We start from the raw sequence: 25,159 nt of genomic DNA, 5'->3' as shown, positions 1-25,159 counted from the left end.
TCTTCTTCTTCTTCTTCTTCTTCTTCTTCTTCTTCTTCTTCTTCTTCTTTTTCTTCTTCTTCTTCTTCCTCCTCCTCCTCCTCCTCTTCCTCCTCTTCCTCTCCTTCTCCTTTTCCTTCTCCTTCTCCTTCTCCTTCTCCTTCTCCTTCTTCTTGGGTTTTCATGACAAAGTTTTTCTGTGTAGCTCACACTGTCCTGGGACTCACTATATAAGGCCAGGATAGCCTCAAAATCAGAGATCCACTTGCTTCTGTCTCCTGAGGATTTCTGTTAATTTTATTATCTAACTTCTAAGTGTATATATCAAATATAATGGCATTGTATTTGGGTTCTGCTAGGGAGTATTTGAGCCATTAGATTTGTAAATTATATGCTAAAAAGAAGAAACTCATCAATTTGATATTCCATGTGGTCAAAAGCAAGTCTTAAGTCTTCTCAAGGGTAAGATCTTCTTCTCAAAAAAAAAAAAATAAAAACTCATGGGAATTTTAAACTGAATATCCTTTAGCTATCATCTTTTAAAAACTAAGTGAAAATGCCCGTTGTTTTAAAGAAAGATCTAAAATGCATCTAAACTGCTTTTGAAAAAAAATGTTTGTGTTCCATGTATAAAAATATGGCCTGAACTGATAGTTTAGAAAATAACCAAAAGACATGTTTACACTTCATGAAATATACAGGTATTACTTATGAGAACCAGTGGTCAGAGTGAAACTATGCCTGGCATAACCAATTGAATAATGTTAATATACTCACATATTATGTAACTAGCAGGAAAAAATATTGTTCTTCTAATTTATTTGCACTGTGAATATAGGCCTAATTTCATTTTATAAAGTCTATTAATGTTCAATATTCAGTATGTATTAATTTGAGAGGGCCATGATAACAAAACTCAGACTCAGAAATGTGAAGGGTTGTAAATGGAGGCTCCTCTCCTACCTGTCAGTTCCCAAGTAACCACTTTGAGACTTTTATTAGTTACAAACCATTTGGCCTATTAGCTCAGGCTTATTATTAACTAGCTCTTACAACTTCAATTAACCCACTTTTATTAGTTTATGTTTTGCCAAGAGGATTGTGGCTTGTTACCTCACATTTTGCTTCTCATGTGGCTGCTGAAATCTCCCTCTACTCTGCCTCTTTTTCTCTGGATCTTTGCTTTGATTGCCCACCTCTCTCTATTCTGCCTGACAATTAGCCAAATCTGCTTCTTTACTAACCAATAGTAATAAAGCATATTCACAGCATACAGAAGGATACCCTACATGATCTCTCCTTTTTCCCTCTAATTAAAAAGGAAGGCTTTAACTTTAACATAGTACAGTTACCTATATCAAAACAGGTATCAAGCAAGAATTACAGTTGCGATATTTATTTTATTTGTGTTTGACAAAATTAAAAAAAATCTATCATCAATTGTATCTATCTTTGTCAGTCTAAAGTTTCATATCTAATTTATCTTTTATCATAACTAAGGAAAACTATAATTATAACTATCTAGTCTTCAACTGCATCAAAGACCCCAGAAGGGTGATATTACCTACATGAACAGGAAGCACAATGTGAGCAATTTTAAATATTCTAGAAATGACAGAATTATCTGACTGTCTGGACAGTCACCAAAAGTTTATCTATAACATTGGGGCATTTATCTTCAGCCTAAAGTGATGTAGGTGTACCTTCTTTCTATTTGTTGCTTTCATTGGTTAATTAATAAAGAAACTGCTTGGCCTGATAAGTCAAAACATAGGTGGGTGGAGAAGACAGAACAGAATTGTGGGAGGAAGAAAGCAGAGTCAGGAAGACGCCATGAGGTCCGGCCCATAATGGACGTAGGCTAGAATCTTTCCCAATAAGCCAACATCTCATGGTGCAACACAGATTATTAGAAATGGGTCAATCAATATGTGAGAAATAGCCAATAAGAGGTTGGAACTAATGGGCTAGGCAGTGTTTAAAAGAATACAATTTGTGTGTTGTTATTTTGGGTGTAAAGCTAGCCATGCGGGAGCCGGGTGGGACAAAAAGCAGGCCTGCTCGCCTCATCACTACACTAAAGACCTAGAATGTCGGGCAAGCTTCTCAGTGATGCAGGAGATTTGAAAGCGTCCTGCCTATATTGGCAGTTTGTCAGTCACTTTCTTCTATGTCCCACAGAATGTCTGGCAGACCCTTCCATGAAGCAGAAAATTTGAAAGACTGGCCCACATATTTTGGCAAAATTCATCAGTTGCTTACTTTCGTGTCCTGCAGAATATGGCAAACTCTTTCATGAAGCAAGAAACTCTTTCATGAAGTCCTAAAGGACTATCTTACCTTGTTTTTGGAAAGTTCAGTAGTCATTTTCCTGTGGGTCCTGCATGTGAAAATTTATAATTATGGTTAAATCTTGCCACAATCAAAGGCTGCTGACTTAGATTTGGATATCACTGTAAGAACTGGTGAGATAAAATAGTTTGGGAATATAATTTGACAGAAAATGTGACAGCATTTGCTTCGTATTGAAAGATGGGGCTTTTAAGGTTGTGTTCTAAGAAGTGACATAATAGAAACACTCCGGTTTCTGGCATAATATAAAGTAGGTAGGTGGGGAGGTAATTTGGATGTTAGAACAATGTGTTGAATTTAAGATCTCCTTTAGGTTCTTGGTGAATATTGGCTTTTGTCATTAGTTCTACAATGAGAAGGGCCTGAATATAAATTTGAATGCTCTCCATGTAGAACGTTGTGTTTCCTGAGAAGATGTAAAAAAAAAAAAAATAGTTATTAGCCCCAGACAGGGCAGCAAGAGATCAAAGAAAGGATTTCATCCAAGTGTTAGTGAACCAAAGAGTTTGTTGAATCTACTTTTAGGAACACGTGTTAGGGATTATTTGTAGATAGTATGTGTGACTCAAAAGTCCCACCTCAAAGTGAGTGGCAATGCCCAAAAGCCCCTCCTCCCTTAGTCAATATCCCCCTTTCTATATTCTCTAATACGTCTCAAAAATCTGGTTCAGAAGTATCAGTGGGTAGAATCAGGGGGCCTGGTGATCCCCCCACTTCTACCTAGGACATAGTAATAGTCCCATTTTCTTTGCCATAGACTAGCTTTTCATTGTATTATTTTGACTTCAGTGTTGACTTAATTAGGCTTTTTTTTGGTTTTTTTAGACTGGGTTTCTCTGTAGCTTTGAAGCCTGTCCTGAAACTAGCTCTTGTAGACCAGGCTGGCCTCGAACTCACAGAGATCTGCCTGCCTCTGCCTCCCGAGTGCTAGGATTAAAGGCGTGTGCCACCACCACCCGGCTTTGATTGGGTTGTTATTGTTGTAATGAAACAGCATAACCAAAAGGCAAGTTGGGGAGAAAGGGGTTTATTTGACTTACATTCAAAGCTGTAGTTTATCACTAAAGGAAGCCAAAGCAGAAACTTAAGCAGGGCAGGAACTTGGAAGCAATAGATGATATAGAGGCAATAGCGGTTTGCCGTTCACTGCCTTTCTATCCATGACTTTCTCAGCCTGCTTTCTTATAGAATACAGGACCACGAACCCGGCGGTGGCCCACTCACAAGGGGTTGAGCCTTTCCTAATCAATCACTAATTAAATGGAAGCATTTTCTCAATTGAGGCTTCTTCCTCTGATGGTTCTAGCTTGTGTCAAGTTGACATAAAACTAGCCATGAAAGCTGTCACAGCCACTGGCCATGGCTGCCACAGCAATCCATTCTGTGCAAGCTAATGGTCATTTCATGACCAGAGAAAAGTGTTACTTCACCAAATGTTGATGATACTCAGTCTTGCTAAGGTATAGAAGGAATGTAAGCATTCTGAAGGTTTCACCCAAGGACAAACCAATGTGTAGAGAGAGTGACTCTCAGTTATGATAGGGACAGGAAGCCTCTTGCCAGTGTTGGCACTGAGTGTGCATGACCTCAGTTTCTCAATACAAGCTTATTGATGTTGCTGTCATCTCTCCTCTTTCCACAGGTGGGGAAGTCCCATACACAACTCTGGCAACTCGAATGATGATGGGGGCATGGTGGTTATTTGCTCTGATTGTCATCTCATCATACACAGCAAACCTTGCTGCTTTCCTCACCATCACCCGCATTGAGAGCTCCATCCAGTAAGTAGGCAATGATTCCAGTAGCCATCAAACATGACAAATGCTAAGAAAGCCCTCTGAGCATAAATGTGGTGTACCATCTGATAAGAAATTGTCACTCTCCTGAGTAAAGGCTTAGTTCTGTGATCTCAGAGTATGGATCCTAAATAATATATTTCATAAAATTTTCATCATAACTTAAATATTGCTTTCCATATTTTCCTAGAAGGATAATGTATCATCAAAGCTTTAACCTTCACAGAGAAAAACTAAGTCATGGCAGGAGAAATGGCTCAAAACCATCTGTGATTCCAGTTTTAAGGGATCCAGTACCATCTACTAGACTCTGCCATCACTGCACATGCAGTGTACACATACTCTCATACACTCTCATACATACACTCAGGAATACACACACAAGAAAAATATTTTAAAAACTATAACTACATCAGAGAAAAAATAAGATAGACAATGTATAAAAATCTTATAAAATAAAATGTCTTTCTAATGAGTCTGGTCCATTTTGTGTGATCAGAATAAAGGGCTAAATGAACATATCAGTGAGGGCATGAAGAGAGAAGGGGAGACTGTGAGAACAGAAAAGAGAGGGGAAGAGTAAAGAGCAGGTAACAGATAGAAATTAGCGTGCTAGTGACCACAATCTACCTGTCTGCATTAATATCCATGTGGTCATCATCTCTGCTCTTTCTCCAACATCAATAACAATGATGCAAAGTGGTTGTTCATCATGATACACTCATTTCTTCACATACAGAGGTCTGTGCTTCAGGTCATAATGGACTTTCCCATGAGCCCAGACCCTGAGGCATTTTCTGCCTTCATGGTTTCACACTACAGGAGCTGCAGCATCATACAGTTTCTGCCCTGAATGGACACAATAGCCTATGTACTATGTTAAGAAACATACCCATGAAGTTGTCTATTTAGCCACAAACAAAATGATTTTAATTAAAGGTCAACACTCATACCCCCAAACTTACGAATTGAAAATGAGCACTACTGGCAATATAGAAGAATTTCCCAGAGTCAACTTCCCCTTAAAGAAAAATCACAAAGCCTTTTTTCCTCTTAAGTGTATATAAATGAGCTTCAATAGTGGCCAGGAAGCCATTATAATATAATGCCAAATAAAGACTTAATTATTTATAGAAGTTCATTGTTTTTCCTCAATCTACAATCTGAAATTGAAAACCACAAAAGTCAACTAGTAATATTCGCAAGCAGTCAATTCCTTTATCCATTTATGAAAATGATACTTCTAGATTCACCCATCAAATCATGCTCCTCAAAGTGTTTTATAATTTTTGCTTTAGTATAGACCTTTCTTACTCTCCCAATTCATTCCTCTTATAGCCAGCTCTATGGGTAAAACAAATTATAAACGATGCTGAGTAAAATGTGGGAGATTGAGTAATAATGAAAATGATTGTGATACCCTAGGAAGAAAATTGATGAAATTAGTAACATAATAAAAATAATAACCATCATTTACTGATTAGTTATCAGATGCCAGGATTTGTGCTATTATATGCTGATTGGCTCATCTTACGCTCATCACCATCTTGTAAACTCCATGACACACTTTACAAACAGAAAAACTGAAGATTAGTTGCTAAGCAACTTTTACCTTCATGCAGTCAGTGTCTGGGCAATGTGAAGACATTCAGGGTGCCCGGCACCTGAGCCTGTGTGCCAGGGCATTGCACAGTTCTCATTCCCTGCACCCAAACCACCATGTGCCCTCTGTGTTTAGAAAAGCAACTGTCAGCCGTAAGAATAAATCCTTAAGCTCCAGAGAAACCCTGTCTCGAAAAACAACCCTCAACTGGCTTGGAGCAGTAGCAATGACTTTGAGTTTAACCAATTTTGTTAACATACATGTCAACATGAGTTAATTTTACCTATGATTGCCCTATGCTCCTCTGAGAAAGACATTTTGGCATATCCAGTCAGATAAAGATTGAACATATTTAAAACACAAAATGAGAAAGTTTGATATGTATATGTATATAACACATCTAATACTGTCCATACTGTTGATTAAGTATTCCCAAGTGTATTCAATTAGTAACTGGCTTTGCACTTTGGAAAACTGTCTCCTTCTTTCTACCTCCCCACAGGCCTTTCACCATTGTTCCCATCTTTGCTTCTCTGGATGTAACTTTCTACTACAGTAATTATGTTTCTGCGCTTGGCTCATTTCACTTAGCTTAATGACTTGTAGTGTGATCAATGTGGTAGCAGATAGCAAGAAAAATGGCTTTCCAGAGCAAATTGGAGTAAACCTTTAAAATACATTTCAACAATAATGTTTTTATTTTTTGAGAGTACAATACATCATTTCTCATTTCCCTTTCTTTTCTCTAAACCCTTCCAAGAACTCCCTTGCTTGCTTCCATGTGTGTGTGTGTTCATAAATACTTAAATATGCCCTACTCAGCTTGTATAATGTTACTTGTTTGTGTGGTTTTGGAGCTTACTATTTGCCATTGGCTAACCAACTGATGTGCTCATTCCTAGAGGGACTATTTCTCCCTTCCTCAATATTATGAGGCCTTGGGAGCCCTCCACCGCACTCATCCATGTTAGCATGTCCATTGGTGTCATCCTTGTTAAGGCATGATTAGGCAGTCATGTTAGTGGGATTTCAAGGGTACACACTTTTGAAAATAGACTTCTAATTAGTAATGCCTAACTAAAATGGCACATGTAAATATGCTTAACATATTACTTAGTTTTGAAATATTTTCAATAAACAAATAAAAACATATTATATGACATGCAATAATAGTCATTGTAATAAAAATTGCCTGACATTTATTGTGGATTTACTATGATACAGACATTAAGTATTTTGCAGTTATTATTGCATTTATTCCTCAAAGTACATATCACAATGTAAGTACTACCATTATTTCCATTCTGTAAATGAAGAAACTGAATTTTAGAAGCAAAATGCTCAAGACCACCCAGTAAGCATTGAAGCTGATGGTCTAACTCATGTCAACCTGAAACTTATCCACAGTCTTGACCCTACAGTTAATTCCTTATCCAATGCTGCTTCCCTGATTTGCTTGACCCAGTGCTTTGCTGAAGGCCTGTGAGGCGGTCTAGGTGTGCATCTTAGCTACTTAGTTATTACTAAGTTCCCAGCACCAGTTGCTTTCTAGAGTACTATAACAGTAGAAGCAGACGTCACTATATTCCAAGGTTCCATATTCTGCATTCCTCAAGGTTTCTTCAAAAGTAAAATTTAGTAGTGAAAAGAATGCAATTTCACATGATGCTTCCCTCAAGTGTAGCTCTACATTCCAAAGTCACTGAACATTCATTTCCTTCAAAATCATTCCCTTCTAGTGCCAACAAGCATTATGAAAAGTTTTTAGTGGGTGTAATAAATTACTGCCTCCTAATACTATCATGAGAGTAACTTGGGAAAGAATAGAAGCCAAGTAAGTTACAACAGTCTGATTTTATCCCAAAACTTATACATAATTTCAAAGTTCATGTCTTACCTTTGTGATAAACACAATGCCTGTACTACTACTTGGATGCAGAGTTCCAGCTGTAAGTTAGGCTGGGTTCTCACACAGTCCCCACTCTCCTTCCCCAAGAGAGCAGACTCTCCACAGTCTCACGCAGTACTGGCTTAAGCACTGGTGCTCATAAAATTACCTCCTCCCGAAGTTAAGTGGTGAATGCTGACACATCTCTCTCTGCACAGTTCACCATGCCATTGGCCTACATAGACTGTGCACATCTTCATTCCCTCAAAGCAGAGGCTCTTTCTAGACTGAGGTGGGAAGAGGGAAATGGAGCAACCCTCTCTGAGAGAGAAAAACATGGGTCCTTTTGAATTGATATTAGCTATGGTCTAAAGTATGGGAAATGGGTTTCCCTTGTGTAAGATAACTCCTAAGTTTAAGTCCCCTATTCCTTCAATGACAGGATGTGCTAAAGAATGAGATGACCACTTCAGAGTCCAGAGAGGAAAATATTAATGATTTCTGTTTTGCTGCTGTTGCTGTTTGTGGTTGTGTGTGTGTGTGTGTGTGTGTGTGTGTGTGTGTGTGTGTGTGTGTGTGATTTGCTTGACTTTTTTACTTTTAAAAAAAGGAATGTGGGACTAAATATATGGGTTAGTAGTTAAGATCACTTGTTGTTCTGCCAGAGAAACCAGGTTCAAGTCCAAGCATCACATGTTAGTTCACAACCATCCACAATTCCAGTTCAGAGGATCTGATTCCCCCTCCTGATCTCCGTGGGTGCAAGGCAGACATGTGGTACACATAGACATACACAGGCAAAGCACTAACATGCATGAAACATTTTAAAAATAAAATGCTTGATTTTCCATTGGTCCCCAGGCTAAAAATGGCAATGGTGCTTGAAGAGTTTTGAAATCACTGTTAGTGTCAACATGGGATAAGGGCTGAGACCGTAGGTCAGTAGTGGGTCACCTGCTTAGCCATTCCAGGGTCTTGGGTTCCATTCCCAGTAACACACACATAGACACACACGACAGCATTACAGCACCATCATATGTGCCTTTACTTTATTAGTTTTTCCAAGAGCCATTTATTACTTAACATCAAAATAAACAGAGCTACAGGAAATCATAGTTGTTCAACTGGATTCATCAGTAACTAGTATGATTAATCTTTGTGACCAAACGTGATTATCCACACCCAGGGAAACCATTGGTTCCTTTGCTGATACGTTATTGTTTCTGTCATATTTGCCATCATTGGTAGTGTAGCCCACCTTCACTAGGTAATGTCTCTGGGCCTTGTCACTTGACCCTATAATCCTCTCAAAGAGTTAAAAAAATGTGCTGTGTCAGTCAAGTCTCACTGTAATTTAAGCATAAATATGAATTAAAGCAATGACTCATTTGATAGTCTTAATTTAGTGTCTGATTAACCGGCATTCAAAGGAAGCTGCTGACAGTGACTGGCAATAACCCTGAGTCAGACTGTTGTTAAACAAGCATTTTCTCATAACTCATCTTTATTGACCCCTGTCGTAATCAATAACTCAAATATAGCACTATGTGGATGCCATCATGTTTACAATTAGATTTAGTGTCTTTCTGTTTTAAACCACTTACATGTATCTCTACCACCTCATACTATGAACTCTAACTGGCCTTGGACTGGCATGCTGTTCTACTGTTTTATACTTTTAATTAAAATGCATTTCCTCAAGGGCCGTTTCTAATCACTTTTGTATCAGCCTAGGACCTTATGTAGTACCTCACTAAATACCTAGTGCATTGTGGTTACAAATAATATTCAGTCAATAAACATCCAGGAAAGGGTTCCTTAAATCTGGCTTGAAACTATGGAAGTCCACTGTGTGAATATCAGCCACATAAAACACAAAAGAAATATTAGAGTCATTTCTTTATGCTGTTATTTCACAGAAGAGAGGAACCCTCACACTCTTGCTTTGCTGAGTGTCTCCCCTACTCTTTCTTCGATTGTTCTGCAGCAGCCTGTCTCAGAGCTCTCAGCAGGGAATTGCACACTTTATTAGGAACAGCCACGATCAGGATGGTTGAAAGAAGCTGGGCTTGATTCATTCTGCTTCAATGTTTCAGCTCAGGGCAGAATTGTTCGGCTTGGACCCAGACCTCATAGGCACTGCACACACAGGAAGGCATTCATCTCCCAAGTCCTTATTGTTCAGAGTTGAGATGCCTTAGTTGTCTCGGCACTTAAGTACTACAGTGATGGATATCTTACGAGCATAGAGCTATCTAGATGTCATAGACAGAATTTTATCTTCTAAAAAAAGAAGTCATATAGGAAGAGTATATTGGTCTTTCAAATGCTCCTTTCATTGAGTACTTAATTAAAGACTGTCTCCCACTTTATTTATCACTCCCAGGGGACCCTTGGAGCCCTTGTAGTCCCTAATATGATCAAATATCTCTCTCACCCCCTTCCTCTCCCTTTCTTTTTATCCCTATCCCATCTCCGCCTCTCCATACTAGAAAACTCTTAAACACTCAAGTATATAAATTCTTATCCTTTCTAAATTTCTTGCTAGCTTCCTTTTCTATGAAAATTCTGATAAAATATCCTCATCTCACAAGTTTACACAAACATTTAAACTTCTGCGCTGAGGAGTATCTCACAGCACCACCTTGTAAGCAGGTGATATTCGAGTAGAACATATTTTGTGAGCATTTAGTGGAACAGCAATGATAGAGATTATCAAGAAGAGTGGAACTATAACTCAGAACTGGAGCTCTAGCCTACCATACAGTGGGTATTATACCGGGTCCTAGGTTGTCACTAGAAGAAAAAAGTCACAACCTAGAGTAACTGATACAGGTCTATACTCTAAGACATGGCACTGGAGAAATCAACTCTGAACCACTGGAGTGGCCATACTGAAATAGTCCCTGTTCCTAATCCCATGCTAGGGACAGGTTACAAAACCTTCACATCTCTTCCCTTCGCTTTTCTACTTCTCCTAGTAACTATCCAGTTTCAGTTTAGAGAATCTGATCCCACCTTTTCCTCTTCCAGCTTCTTGGCTTTCTAGAGAAGACAAGTTGAAGTTGAACCCCAGCCACAAGTTCAGTGAGGTTTTCAAAACATCTGTCTGATTTATTTTTCTTTTTCTTTCCATTCTATTTTTAACTGAAATAGTTTAATAGATTCCCTATTTTCTTATTGTTTTCCCCGTCTACTTAGTTTTCCTCTTCTGTTTTATTCTGTTTCTCTAAAACTAATGACCAGCATATTTCTGCTTATTTACTCTCCACTCCTGCCTTAACTCCCTAACATCTTAGTACAAGTCATCTTAGCTGTGTTCCTTTACTTCTGAAATTTATTAAAGTTGAATGCTAATTTCCAGACTTCTGCCAGTACTTGTTTGAAATATATTTTATTAAATTAATTTATTTGGGGGATGGAGAGATGGTTCAGCAATTAAGAACACTGACTGCTCTTCCAGGGAACCAGGTTCAATTCACAGCAACCATGTGGCAGCTCGCAACTCTCTGTAACCCCAGGATCCAACACCATCACAAAGGCATGCATATAGGCAAAACACCAATAAAATACAACTAAATTTTTAAAAAATTAAACTTGTCTATTTTGCAGCCTTACCAGAATTTCCACTCCCTCTTCTTCTTCCCCATCCAGCTTCCCCCAGCACCAACCCCATCCACTTCTACTTTATTTCTGTTCAGAAAGGGTAGGCCTCCCATGGATATCAACAAAGTATGGTTTTGCAATATGTGGTAGGACTAAGCTCCTCCCCTTGTTTTAAGGCTGGGAAAATCAACTGAGTATGAAGAAACGGTTTCCAAAAGCCAGCCAAAGCATTATGCACAGCCCCTACTCCAGTGTTAGGAATCCTATGAGTAGCTCATGCTACAGAGTTGTCACATATATGTAGAGGGGCCTAGGTCTGTCCCATGCAGGCTCCCAGGTTGCTGGTTTTCACTCTGTGAGCTCCCATGGGCCCAGATTAGCTTCTTCTGTTCATTTTCCTATAGTGTCCTAGACCCCTCTAGCTCATATAATCCTTCCTCCCTCTTTTCAGCAGGATTCCCCGAGCTTGGCCTAATGCTTGGCTGTGGTTCTCTGCATCTGTTTCTATCAGTTACTGGATGAAAGCACTCTGATGACAATTGGGGTAGGCACCAATCTAAGAGTATAGCAGAATATCATTAGGCATCATTACATCGACATTATTTTTTTTTCTCCAATTGTATTTGGTTCTATCCTAGAGTTCTTGGTGGTTTAGCCTCTGGATCCTGGCACTCCAAGCAGTGCCAGGGGTGAGTTCACTCTACTGGCCTAAGCCTCAGACTGGATCAGTCATGGTTTAGCCACTCCCACAGCCTCTTCTTCACCCTTACCCCAGCATATCCCACGGGCAGGATAGACTGTAATCACAATTTGTGTGGCTGCTTGGTGTCCCAATCCATTCACTGGGTTTCGTCTAGTCACAAGATATGGCCAGCTCAGGCTATGAATCCTCTATGAGGAGTCTTAGCTATGGCCACAATTGTAGATTCCTAGGAATTTCTCTTGCAGTGGGTTTCTGCCTAACACCAAAATGCCAACCTCCTTTTCTAGCCATCTCCTTCTCTACTATCCCCCTCCATCCACCCCATGTTTCCACCCCCTCTTGCTTCCATCCAGACCACCCACAAAATCTCTTCTACTTCCCCTTCCCAGGGAGATCCATGTGCCCCTCATTGGGCCTCCCTTGTTAACTAGCCTCTATGGGTCTATGAATTGCAGACTGGTTACCCTTTACTTTTTAACTAATATCTACTTATAAGTGTGTTCATATCATATTTGCATTTCTGAGATGGGGAAACACAGGATGATTTTTTCCTAGCTTAATCTGTTTTCAAATTTCCAGGTGACATTGTTTCTTTTTATTTTATTTTTTTAAAAAGAAAACAAACTATCTTTTTAATTTTACATACCAATCCTAGTTTCCACTCCCTATTCTCCTCCCATTTTCTCTACCTTCCCATCCCTCCTGCCTCACCCAAGCCCACATCTACTCCCTAATCCCCAGAGAAGTCAAGGCACATTGCCTCATGGAAGGACCAAGACCCTCTCCAATATATCCAGGTTGAGCAAGTTATCTATCCAAAGAGAATGGGTTCCAAAAAGCCAATACATGCAGCAGGGACAAATCCTGGTGCCACTGCCAGTGGCCCCAAAGTCTGGCCCAGCCATAGAACTGTAAGTCACATTCAGAGGGTCTAGTTTGGTCTCATGCTGCTTCCTCCCCTGTCTGACCAGAGTTGGTGAGCTCCCATCAGCTCATGTAAGTTGTTTCAGTGGGTGGCCCCTTCATGGTCTTGACCTCTTTGCTCATATTCTCACTCCTCCCACTCTTCAGCTGAACTTTGGGAGCTCAGGCCAGTGCTCTACTGTGAGGCCTCTGTCTCCATCAGGAGCTGGATGAAGGTTTTATGGTGACCTTTAAGATAGTCATCAGGGCAAGGTCAGTTAGGACACCCTCTCCACTATAGCTTAGGATCTAAACTAGGGTCATCCTTGTGAATTCCTAGGATTTTGTCTAGTGCTAGGTTTATTGCTATCCCCATAATGTCTCTTTCAATCAAAATATCTTTCCTTTCTCTCTGTCTCTGTCCTTCCCCCATCTCAAGTATCCCATTCCCTCAAGTTCTCCTCCCTCTTCCTCTTGTTCCCTCCTCCTCCTCTTCCACTGTCCCTTCTTCCCCTACCCACATGCTCCCAATTTTTTTTCAGGATATCTTGTCTATTTCCCTTTCCAGAGGAATTTATATATGTTTCTTTTAGGGGTCACCTTGTTACTTAGCTTCTCTAGGGCCATAGACTATAAGCACACTATTTTTTTTTGATTTGTTTTATAGGCAGTATCCACTTATGAGTGAATACATACCATGTTCATCTTTCTGGGGCTGGGTTACCTCACTCAGGATGATTTTTCTAATTCCATCCATTTGCAAGCTAATTTCAGTATGTCTTTTTTTTTACCACTGTGTAGTACTCCATTGTGTAAATATACCACATTTTCTTTACCAATTCTTTGGTTGAGGGGTATCTAGAATGTTTCTAGGTTCTGGCTATTACAAATAATGCTGTGAACATCGTTTAATAAATGTCCTTGTAGTATAATTGCGCATCCTTTGGGTACATGCCCAAGAGATGGCATGAATAAATTCCAGATGTACCTGAAGAAAATAATAACAGCTGAAGTATGTAAAAATGTCAATATAGGCTATGGACTAAGAAATTAATAAAGAAATAAATACTGAAAAATTCAAATTGAAATCTTGAAAATAAAAAGCGCAATAAGTCAGAAAAAAATCTCCATGGAAATCCTTACCAGTTAACAAGATCAAGTGAAAGGTAGACTATGAGGTAGATTTTGGAACATGCAGAAAATGGCAAAGATGAAGTAATAAATTATGAACAGATTATACATGATCTATGGGATACCATTAAATGACTCAAATCTGCCAATCGTGGGCTTTGAAGAATAAGGAGAAAATCAATCTAAAGGTACAGGAAATATACTTAATAAAATCTTAGAAGAAATTTTCTGAAGTCTAAGGAAAGAAATTGCCATGTAGATAAACAAGGCATTTGGGCCAATAAGTGATTAAGATCAGAAAATAAACTCCCAGAGAATGAATGCTGAGAAAGGCATCAATGCAACAAAGACAAACTCAGCTGAAATATATTGGCTGCCGTGTCAGTTTATTACAATCAGTCGGTAAAGCTATGATCAACATGTAAAGAAGTCATTGACATTATGCCAGTACTACAAAATGTGTATGTTGCAATCAAACATACTGAAGAAAAAGATGAACACAAGTGCTAAAAGTAAAGTAAAGCATAAATACTGGCTTTAAATTATACCATGGAGCCACAGTGACAAACACCTCAAGACACAGATGCGAAACAGACACCTAAGTCATTAAAACAGAGTAGACTAGAATAGAACAGAACTCATGCATGCAACTACATCCGTGTGATTCTTGAAGAAAGTTTGAGAAAAGATTGCCCCTTTGACTGATAGTGCTCTAAGGGTCTTTCATAGATTAACAAATCTCAAAAGAAATAGAAATAGCCAATAAACATGAAAAATTTAAATAGTATTGGTCTTAAAAATGAAAATTAAAATAACATTGAGATTCTTTCTCACCACTCAGAAGGACTGTCATACAAAAAGTGAATAACAAATTCTGGTGAGGGTGTGAGGAGATGGAGTTCCTGCTTATGTGGATATAAAGTAGTTAAGTCACTATGGACAGCAATATGGGTGTGAGGAGATGGAGTTCCTGCTTATGTGGATATAAAGTAGTTTAGCCACTATGGACAGCAATATGGAATTTCCTCAGAAACTAAAAATATGCTGGACAGTTGTACCGCACAGTTTTAATTCAGAAGGCAGTGGCAGGTGGAACTCTATCAGTGTAGGACCAGCATGGTCTTCAGAGCTATTTGAAGAACAGAACAGTCAATGGTACACAGAGAAACCCTGTCTTCAGAACAAGAGTAAAACCATACTAGAAGCTATAACAAAAGGATTCTAAGTCAATACATCACACAGTTCCTTAAACATACATTTGCTGTTTTTGTTTTAGTTGCTGTTGGTGGTGTGTATATGTGTGTATGTGTTATAAAATATGGAATTTTATTCCATTGTAAGGAAGAATGAGGTACGTCATGTGCTGGAAAATATATGAAACTTGGGATTATCATCTCATGTAATGAAGATTCACTTCATTTATTGAATCTTAATTTTATACAGATACATAACATTACTTACATATGTAACATATATACATATATATTTATAACATACTTACATGAAGGCAGAAGGCAGACTGTGGTTAAATGAAGGCAACTGAAAGAAGAAGGGAAAGGATGAAGAAAGGGGAATATTGTGGATGAAGGTGGTCTAAGACCACGATGCCTGAGATGTAGCACTATGCACAATAAATATGTACCAATAAAAGAAAGAAAAGCAAGAAAGAGGAAAGAAAATAGTCAATGATATCACCAATCGCACCTCTGTCTTCTTTTTCTGCTGCCGTATTTCAAGTCCTGCCTTTCTTTCCCAGCTTCTCTTCTCCACCTTGTCAGCGACCTTTGTGTGTTTGCTCCTTCCTACACCAAGGAGGTGTTAGACCCCATTAGTTTGGATGCTCTTAATTACTCCTTGTGTCTTGTGGTCTAAACACACTCAATTTGTTTTAATCGCCTTTCCTGTTCTCCTACACACATGCAAACATTCCTAGCAGAGTCCTCATTCTCAGGCAGTGATGCTAAGAATAAGGCGGGAGGAGAGCCGGGTACCGAGGAAAGGGCAAGGGACAGGGAACGTGAGGAGAGCTGTCAGGAGCAGCTGGTTTGGGCTCCTTTCCAAGAAGACTGTGATATTCAGAAGAAGATGCTGCCAGCTCTTTAGCTTTGCTGTTGAATTTAGTTAGGAGGCACATTTGCAGTTTAGACATTTGAATCTCATGCTTCCCGTAAGGCCTCTCAATTGCTGGATGGATCTGCTACATCAACCTTAGTTGAAGTTGATTTAAAGCAAAATATCACTTAGATGGAATATAATTTCTCTGAATCATTGTTAAAAGATATAGACGAGTGTACTGGGGAAATCCCCAGGCCTACCGCACTGTGCAGAGGGACTACAACTTTTGGCAGTGGGAAACTTCCAGTTGCCAGTGTAGTCTCCTGTTCTATTGTGAAGAGCCCCCAGATCTACTCTTGCTTGGATTCAGTAACATCTTGACTTGCTATATTACTGACAGAATGCTTCATTGGCATGTGTTATTGGCTCCTGCTTTAGCTTACAGGTATTTCTTAGAGCATCTTTCTCCTCAATCCTCACTGACATCCCTGCTCGTAAAGATTTTGAGGATATTGTTTTGAACTCCTTAAAAGATCTATGAAAAAATAGTAATTACTATTGATTGTCCATTTGAATTCATATCGTATCTTATTGGGGCATTGCTTCATGTAGGATTAGTATGTATTATTGCACCATAGTTTGTTAAAAGGCCATATGCAAGGTAATGAGCAGTGCTTCAATGTCAGCCTTGAAGGGTATATTGAATAAAGCAGTTTTTCACAAGTCAGCATTGGTCTGGATACTAATTAACATTTCAATGTTGATGATTTGAAATATGGAATAGGGAGTAAGCTTATTAAATATGCAGATTACCCTTCATTGAGTAGGGGTGATTATTGACTTCAACCACACTTTAGGAATTTATGAGGACCTTGACAAATTAAGCAAGGTGATTATAAGTAAGATGAAGTTTAATGAGGACAAATAACTGATGATTTACTTTGTGTGTGTATGTGTGTGTGAGAGAGAGAGTGTGTGTGTGAGAGAGAGAGTGTGTGTGTGTGACCATGTGTGAGCGTGTGTGTGTGTGTGTGTGTGTGTGTGTGAGAGAGAGAGAGAGAGAGAGAGAGAGAGAGAGAGAGAGAGAGAGAGAGCATGTGTGTGTGATAGCTCAGAATTAGGGAATGAAGACAGTTTCAAAATGAACCATCCAATAACCACAAACTTGAGATATGGCATTATTATTTATCAAGAAATTTAGAAGTCACCTAGTAGCATAAAATTTTCCAAGCCCTTTAAAGATTACTGTGGCCTCATTAATCACAGAGAAAACAATGGAACAGCTAATAGCTGCAGAAAGGTGGTCAATAGATTTGGGGGATAAGAACTAAAGGAATTTAGTTGTTAACTCAACAAGAGAAAAGCTTAAAGGGTGAAAGGAACAAAGTATTACCTGAAGGAAAATCACGTGTGAGTAAGTGGCTAAGAGCAGAATGACAGGCTTCTCTGAGACAGACTTTGGGGTACAAATGAGAAAGTTTTCCAGGAGTTCAGTTTTATAAATCAAGTCAGTATTTCTGGCACCTCGAATCCAGTCATGCAGTGCTTGTGATAGCTCCTCCTCATTGTCCTCCCATGTGATACCTGAGGAATTTTTTCATAACAGAAGTTAGTATTAGTCATCTCCTTGGAATGCATGGGAATTAATGAAGTACTACATGGATTTTTAAGTATATAAAGGTTCAAAACTTCATTGTCCTTTTTTTTGTACTCTGATGGATTATTTGAAGATATCATTTTAGTGTAAATCAGCTGTTTGGCTGTCAATAGTGACATAATAAAATGCTGGCCACAAATTTGGAATAATTTTACAGTCATTTTTAATGTGTTGAGGTAAATATCTATTATTTTTTCATGATATATTATATAGGAAATGGGAGAACTAGGAGATGATTGACTTGACAGTGCCACAGAACCTATCAAAAGATAAAATGTTGAGGCAGGTTTGGAATTCACTGTGTAGACTGGACTGGCCTTGAACTCACAGAGATACCCCTGCCTCTGCCTTCTCTGAGTATTGAGATTGGAGGCATGTACCACGCACAGTCCATTCCATTTGTGTATTACCTGTTTTGTTTTTAAATAGGTTCTTCCTTTATAGATCAGGTTGGCTTACACTCAGGGATACCCTGCCTTGGCTCCCCAAATGTTTGGATTTTAGATGCGTGTCACATACACGGCACAAGATTTTTTTTTTCATAATACAAATGAATTTATTTGTTCCTTTATTTTTGCTTTATGCTTAACACTCTTAAGAAATAGTGAACATTTCTGTAGTCCTCTGTCTGTTTATCACAGCCCATCTTATCCACTTGTGTGACTCAGCCTTTCAGTTTGTGAAGGAAACGGAGAACTGCGCATGCGCAGGCAGTCTGCTCTCCTGTGTTGTCTAAGATAGTCACCTGTTTCCCACAGACTTCCAACTTACCTGTGCCTCCCTGTCTAACCATGTGAAGAAAAGAGATATGCCTAACAACTTTTCTGAGGAAAGTGGAAGGAAATCTCTAAATATGCCAGCAATGGCTTCTGTGCCATTTTTGGGGGGCAAATATTCCCTGAGGCCATAGGCCAGGAAACATTAGACCTTATAGAAAAAAGGTTTTTCTTGTGTGTATTGATATATGCTTTTTCTAGACCAAGAACATTTGAAACTCTGACTCTTATTTAAGTAGTTCTTAAAAAGAAATATCACTTGCTAACTTGGGCAGCACACGCACCAAAATTGGAACACTAAAGAGAAGATTAGCACGGCCCCTGCACAGGGATGACATGCAAATTCATAAAGTGTTCCATATTTTTAAACTGTGTTTTTCTAATGAGAGACAAAAAAAGGAATGGATTAAGAGGGGAAGGGAGGCGGAAAGGAGCTGGGGGGTATGAAAAACTTTAATCAGAATATATCATATGAGAAAATAATTTCGTTTCAAAAAAAGGAACACGAGCAATAAATAAATAAATATCAAGTTGTCAGTGATAGTACCTTCCTGTAATTCCAGCAGAGGTGAGGTGGAAGCAGCGGGAGAATCAGGAGTTTAAGATCAGGCCCCACTGGATAGCTTAGGCCACATGAAAATCTGCCTTATGGAGTAAAATAAAAAATCATCCTAGAAGTGTTCAGAGCACAAAGAGTAGAGACTACTTTTGTTGAGCATCCTTTGTAGTAACGCATAGGGAGGAATTCTGGAAAAGATGAGTGCTTCAGGATATACATAGAGAGAAGGATGGAAAAGGGACAGGGAGATGAAGGCTAGATGGCTTAGCCACTTAGGACCTCTGCCAGCCCTGCTCATGGAGCTGTCCCCATGTCCCCCTTCTCAATCTTCTTCCTTTTCAGTCCTCACCTGGACTCTTGTACATCCTCTTCTCTGTCCTGAAAGCTTTCCTCACTAAACTCTCTGTGTGTCCACACACACACACACACACACACACACACACACACACATACACACACACAGGCACACAAACACACACACACATACAGAGCATGGCTATACTCAGCCACTGACTGTTATCATTCTGATTTACACTTTAAATTTTTCTTCTAAGGTTTCTTCTATCTTTAGGCATGAAGGACCCAACGGCATGGAGAAGAATAAAGACAGCACTTCAGTGTGGGAAACAATGTTTCCGTTAAAGATACATGGTGTTAGGCTCTCCATGAGTCACCCCATAGCAGGTATTTTAAGCCAGTCAATTGACCTCCAAGTAGGCAGCCTTCTTTCCATTAGAATGATTTGCCTAAATCTTTTCAAACCCAAAAACTCAGCATTATTATTAGGTTAAACAGCCCCTTATATGAGCTTCTTTCACTAACAGGCACATTGGCTGCCTGTGTTCCATATGTGCCTCTTACTAATGTCACTACAGTAGTAGTTTACAGAGCTATTAAATATGAGCCAAAACTTTGGAGTTTTTTCCTAATGGACAATTTGTTTTCTTGGCTCTCTCTCTCTCTCTCTCTCTCTCTCTCTCTCTCTCCTTCCCTCCCTCCATCCCTCTCTCTCACTCTCACTCTCTCTCATTTTGGACTGAAATAGATATTTATCATACAATATGTCCTGATTACAGTTTCCTTCCCCTACCTCCTGCAAGATATTCTCCACATCTCCACCCACCCAACTCCATGACTTTTTTCTCTCTCTCCTTAGAAGCAAGCAAGCAAGTAAAAACAAACCAGAATTTAAAACAAATAAAGAAAAGGCATACACACACACACACACACACACACACACACAAAACTTATAGAAACACAAAATCAGAAACAATAATCTATATGGAATATACCAGTAATACTTAAAAAACTGCTAAGGACAAAGCAAAATTACACAGAAATTCTACAAGAATACCATTGAATTCACTTGTGTTGGCCAATAGTCATGGGATGGATCCTATTCCTCTATGTGTGTGACCCCTTCACTCCATTGGAGAAAAGTAGTTTTTCCTTTGTATGTGATTATCACAGGCAAATAGATTCTTGGTTAGAGATGGGAGCTTGAGTCCACCTTCCCCCTCAGTACTTGGACTCCATCTGGCTTGAATGTGTGCAGGCCCTGGGTATGCTACCACATTCTCAGTGAATTCATACATGAGTCAATCCTTTTGTGTCTGGAATACACATTTCCTTGGTGTCATTCACCCCCTCTGGCTCTTAGAATCTTTCTGCCTCCTATATAGATCCCTGAGCCCTGAATGGAAGGGTTTGATGAAGACAGCCCATTGAGGACTGTGTTCCAAAGTCTCTCAAATCTTTGGATGCTGTACAGATGTAGGCCTCTGTATTAGTTCCCATATGTTGCAAGAGGAAGCTTCTCTGATGATGGCTGAGTGAAACACTGATCTATGTGTATGGCATAGTGTTATTAAGAGTCATTTTATTATTATTTTCCTTTCGTAAAACAGAAGTAATTGCTTTCCCCCTGAACCCATGGCTTTTCTGTTCTCAGGTTCTCGGCCACCTGGGCAATATCAGGCATGGTTCCACTTCATGGGGTGGGTCTTATAGCCAGAGAGTGACTGCTGACTCCCACCATGTTGGTGCCACTATTGCACCAGCATTTCATGCAATCAGGTCAACGTTGTAGATTACAGGGTTTGTGGCAGGGTTGGTGGTTACTTTTTTTTCCTGGTAGCATGGAGAATATCTTCCAGTATAGGCACCATCTTAACTTCTCCAAACCCATTGAGCTATGTTGTATTCCACAACAGGGCCTTTCCATCATTTTATGGAGACCAACTAATAGCCTTGACAATAGCCTGAGATGCATGCCAGTTTCTAAGGAGCCACTTTAGCAAACAATTTAATTGGAAGCAATCCTTTCCTGGCACTGAAAGCTTCATTTGGTAGTAAAATACTCAGGACTTTGTCTCCCTCATTTGGTTACTCCATTTAGATTTCTTTCATTATGTATATTTTAATTTAAGAAGGTTCTACGGTCATAGGTTTATATATGACCTCCTCAAATGACTTTTCACGTTAGATATCCCCCACATATTCTACTGCACACTCCCATCTTCCCTACCACTCACCATTTAATCCTTCTACTCCAGTCTCCTCCCTGTCTCTCCACACAATATAATGTACTTACCCTTGTTTGGGATGTTCCCCATTTCTCCTCAGCTAAACCTAAACCCCTGTAATTATGCTGATTATATTATGCCTATCAACAGATTAAACACTACATCCACATATAAAAGAATACATACAATATTTGTCTTTTGCAGACTATATTACCTCCCTATGAATAAATGTTCCTGATTCTGTATATTTACCTAGGGATTTTATGATTTTGCCCCCCTCCACTACCAGGGAACCAATATTCCATATGTAAATGTATCATTTTCCTTATCCATTCATCAATTAATGTACATCTAGGCTGCTTCCAATTACTGGATATTATGGGAAGACCATAGATTAACATGAATTAACAAGTGTCTCTTAGAGTAGGATGTGGAATCCTTTGAGAGTATAACCACTTAGTATAGCTGAATTTTAAGTTAGATCTATTCCCAGGTCCCAGAGGAAAAGCCATACTAATTTCCATGCTGACTGTAAGAGTTTGCACTCCTGTCAGCAATGGATGAGTGTTCCTCTTACTCTACAGCCTTGCTAACATGAGCTTTCATTTATTTTATTTATCTTAACCACTAAGATAAAATCTCAAGGTTGTAGTAATAGGTGCGGCGGGGCTGCATCCCCAGAACCCCGGCCGCACCCCGGCCGCCTCCGGCTAGCTTTACCCAAAATAATTACCCGGACACTGTATTCTTTTAATCACTGCTTGGCTCTTTAGCTCTAGCCCTTTTCTCGGCTAACTCTCGCACCTGGGCTAACCCATTTCCAATCATCTGTGTGTAGCACCCCAAGGTGCGCTTACCGGGAAGATTCTAGCCTACATCCATCCTGGGTCGGAGCTTCATCGCGTGTGCCTCAGAGAGCAGAGCTCTCGCCTCTGCCCGCAAGAGTGGAGCATCGTGTCCCTCTGAGGCGTCTGCCCCCGAGAGGAGAGCTGTCGAGTCTCTGAGCTCACTTCCTCTTCCTCCCAGCATTCTGCTCCTCCCACCTACGTTCTAACCTATCAGGGCAAGCAGCTTCTTTATTTAATCAACCAATGACCTTCCTCCATCACAAGGTAGTTTTGATTTGCATTTTCCTTGATGACTAAAGATGTTAAACATTTCTTTGTTTCTCAAACATTTGTAGTTCACCTTTTGAAATTGCCCAGCTTAGTTCTAGACTTCATTTTTTAAGTTATTTGTTTTCTTGATGTCCAGTTTGTTTTTCTAAGTTCATTATGTGTTTTAGATATTGACCCTTACTGGATCTATGATTGGTAAAAATATTTTCCTATTCTGCAGCTAGCTTCTTTGTCTGACTAATGATGTCCTGTGCTATGAAGAAACTTTTCAGTTTCATGAGGTCTCATTTATTAATTGTTGATGTTAGTGCCTGTTCTAACAGTGTTCTGTTCAGGAAGTCTTTTCCTTGGTCTTTGGGTTCAAGATTGTTCCTCATTTTCTATAATATTGAGGGTATCTGACCTTATGTTGATGTAACATGAGTGGGGGCCTGTTTGTTGTTGGGGTTTTTATCCTGCCCAGTACCGTACAACTGTTTAGCCCCAAAGAAAATCACACATAGGTCTCCATAAATTATATGCTGATTGGCCCATTAGCTCTAGCCTCTCACTGGCTAACTCTCACATCTTGATTAAACCATTTTTCTGATCTATGTTAGCCATGTGGCTCAGTACTTTTTTTCAGTGGGGCAGATCACATCCTGCTGCTTCGGTGGTCTGGGCAGGAGTGGGAGTCATCAACTTCTTCCCAGAATACTCCTGTTCTCATTATATCATTTCTATTTCCTGTCTGGTTTTCCCACCTATATTTCCTGCCTGGCCAATCAATATTTATTTAAAACATGATTGACATAATACAGACAATTCTCCCATACCATGTTGAGGTCCTTGGTATATTTGGAGTTTTGCATTGGGTGATAAGTATGGTAGTATTTACATTCTTCTATATGTACCCATCCAGTTTGACCAGCTCTATATTGTGAAGACACTTTTTTCCTTGTTTGCCAAAACCAGGTGTTCATAGGTTTATAAATTTATGTCTTGCTGTTTAATTTCATTCAATGAATCTGCTTTTATTCCAATACCATTCTGCTATTATTACTATAGTTCTATAATACGATTTGATATCAGAGATATTGATACCTCCAACAGTTACTTTATCATTCAACATTGATTTAGCTATCTTGGATTTCTTGTGTTTCCATATGAATCTGAACATTGTTTGTTTAATTTCTGTGAAGAATTGTTTCCAAATTTTGAAAAGGATTGCAATGAATCTCTAGATTGCTTTTAGTAGGATGTTCATTTTCACTCTCTTAACCCAACCAGTTCATGAACATGGAAGATTTTTCTATCTTCTGATATTTTCTTTAATGTCTTAAAATTTTTATTTACAAGTCTTTCACTTGTTTGGATAGAGTTATCCCTAGATAATTTTGAGACTATATTGTTTGCCTGATTTTATATTTTCAGTCTGTCCACCATTTATATACAGGAAGGCTACTGATTTTAGTGTCAATTATGTGTCCTGCTGCTTTACTGAATGTGTTACTCAGTTGTAAAAGTTTCCTGGTGTTTTTATGGTCTCTTGTATATAGTCATATTATCTGTCTATAATGATACTTTGACTTATTCCTTTCCAGTTTTTATCCATGTGATCTTCTTCAGTTGTCTTATTACTCTAGAAAAGACTTCCTGAATAGGTATAGAAAAAGTGGACATTCTTGTCTTTTTCCTATTTTTAGTGAAAAAGCTTTGAATTCTTTCCATTTAGGTTGATTTTGTCTTTGCACTTTTTCTATAATGACTTTATGATATTGGGATATGTCCCTTGTATCCCTAGCCTTCCTAGGACTTTTATCATGAAGGGTATTAGATTTTGTCAGAGGATATTTTTTTTGTATCTAATGTAATAATCATGTGGTTTTTATCTTTCAGTCTATTTATGCGGTGGGTTATATTTATTGATTTACATATGTTGAACCATCGCTATGTCTCTGAGATAAAGTCTACTTGATCATGGAGAATAATCCTTTTGATATGTTCTTGGCTTTGGTTTACTAGGATTTTATCGAGAATTCTGCATCTGTACTCATAATGGATATTGGTTTCTAGTTTTCTTTCTTTGATAGATTTTTGTGTGATTTTGTTGACAGTGTGATAGTGGACTCATACAAGTAATTAGTTAACATTCTTTAAGTGTCTACCTTGTGAAATAATTAAAGATACATTGGTGTTGATTCTTCTTTGAAATCTGGAATCCACCTGATCTTGGACTTTGTTGTTATATTTGGAAAGAAGGGTTTTAATTACTGTGCCTACTTCACCAGGAGTCTGAGTTTGATTTAACTTTGGTAGATCATAAATATCAGGAAATTTATCCATTTCTTTTGAGTTTTACAGTTTGGTGGAACATATACTGATTCTTTAGATTTCCTTATGTCTGTTGTGATGTCCCCTTTTGTCTCTAATTTTATTAATTTGACTAATTTCTCTTTATCTTTTTTATTAATTTGCTTAAGGTTTTATTGATGTTATTGATTTTCTCAAAGAATTACCTCTTCATTT

General features: G+C 38.9%; 1 protein-coding gene and 1 non-coding gene across 2 annotated transcripts in view; both read left to right on the top strand.

The window, feature by feature from the left end:
- Positions 1-25,159, top strand: part of LOC101992329 (glutamate receptor ionotropic, delta-2) — a 344,620-nt gene that overhangs the window by 90,015 nt on the left and 229,446 nt on the right. The window contains exon 5 of the mRNA XM_013351292.2: positions 3,974-4,112. Coding sequence (XP_013206746.2) covers positions 3,974-4,112 — 139 coding nt within the window. The remainder of the gene's footprint in view (positions 1-3,973; positions 4,113-25,159) is intronic.
- Positions 18,709-18,815, top strand: LOC113457629. Its single transcript, XR_003378159.1, has one exon. It is a non-coding gene; the product is annotated as a U6 spliceosomal RNA (small nuclear RNA).

The sequence above is a fragment of the Microtus ochrogaster genome, linkage group LG3 (genome assembly GCF_000317375.1).
Source record: "Microtus ochrogaster isolate Prairie Vole_2 linkage group LG3, MicOch1.0, whole genome shotgun sequence".
Classification (NCBI taxonomy): domain Eukaryota; kingdom Metazoa; phylum Chordata; class Mammalia; order Rodentia; family Cricetidae; genus Microtus; species Microtus ochrogaster.
This window is presented reverse-complemented; position numbering and strand designations above follow the sequence as displayed.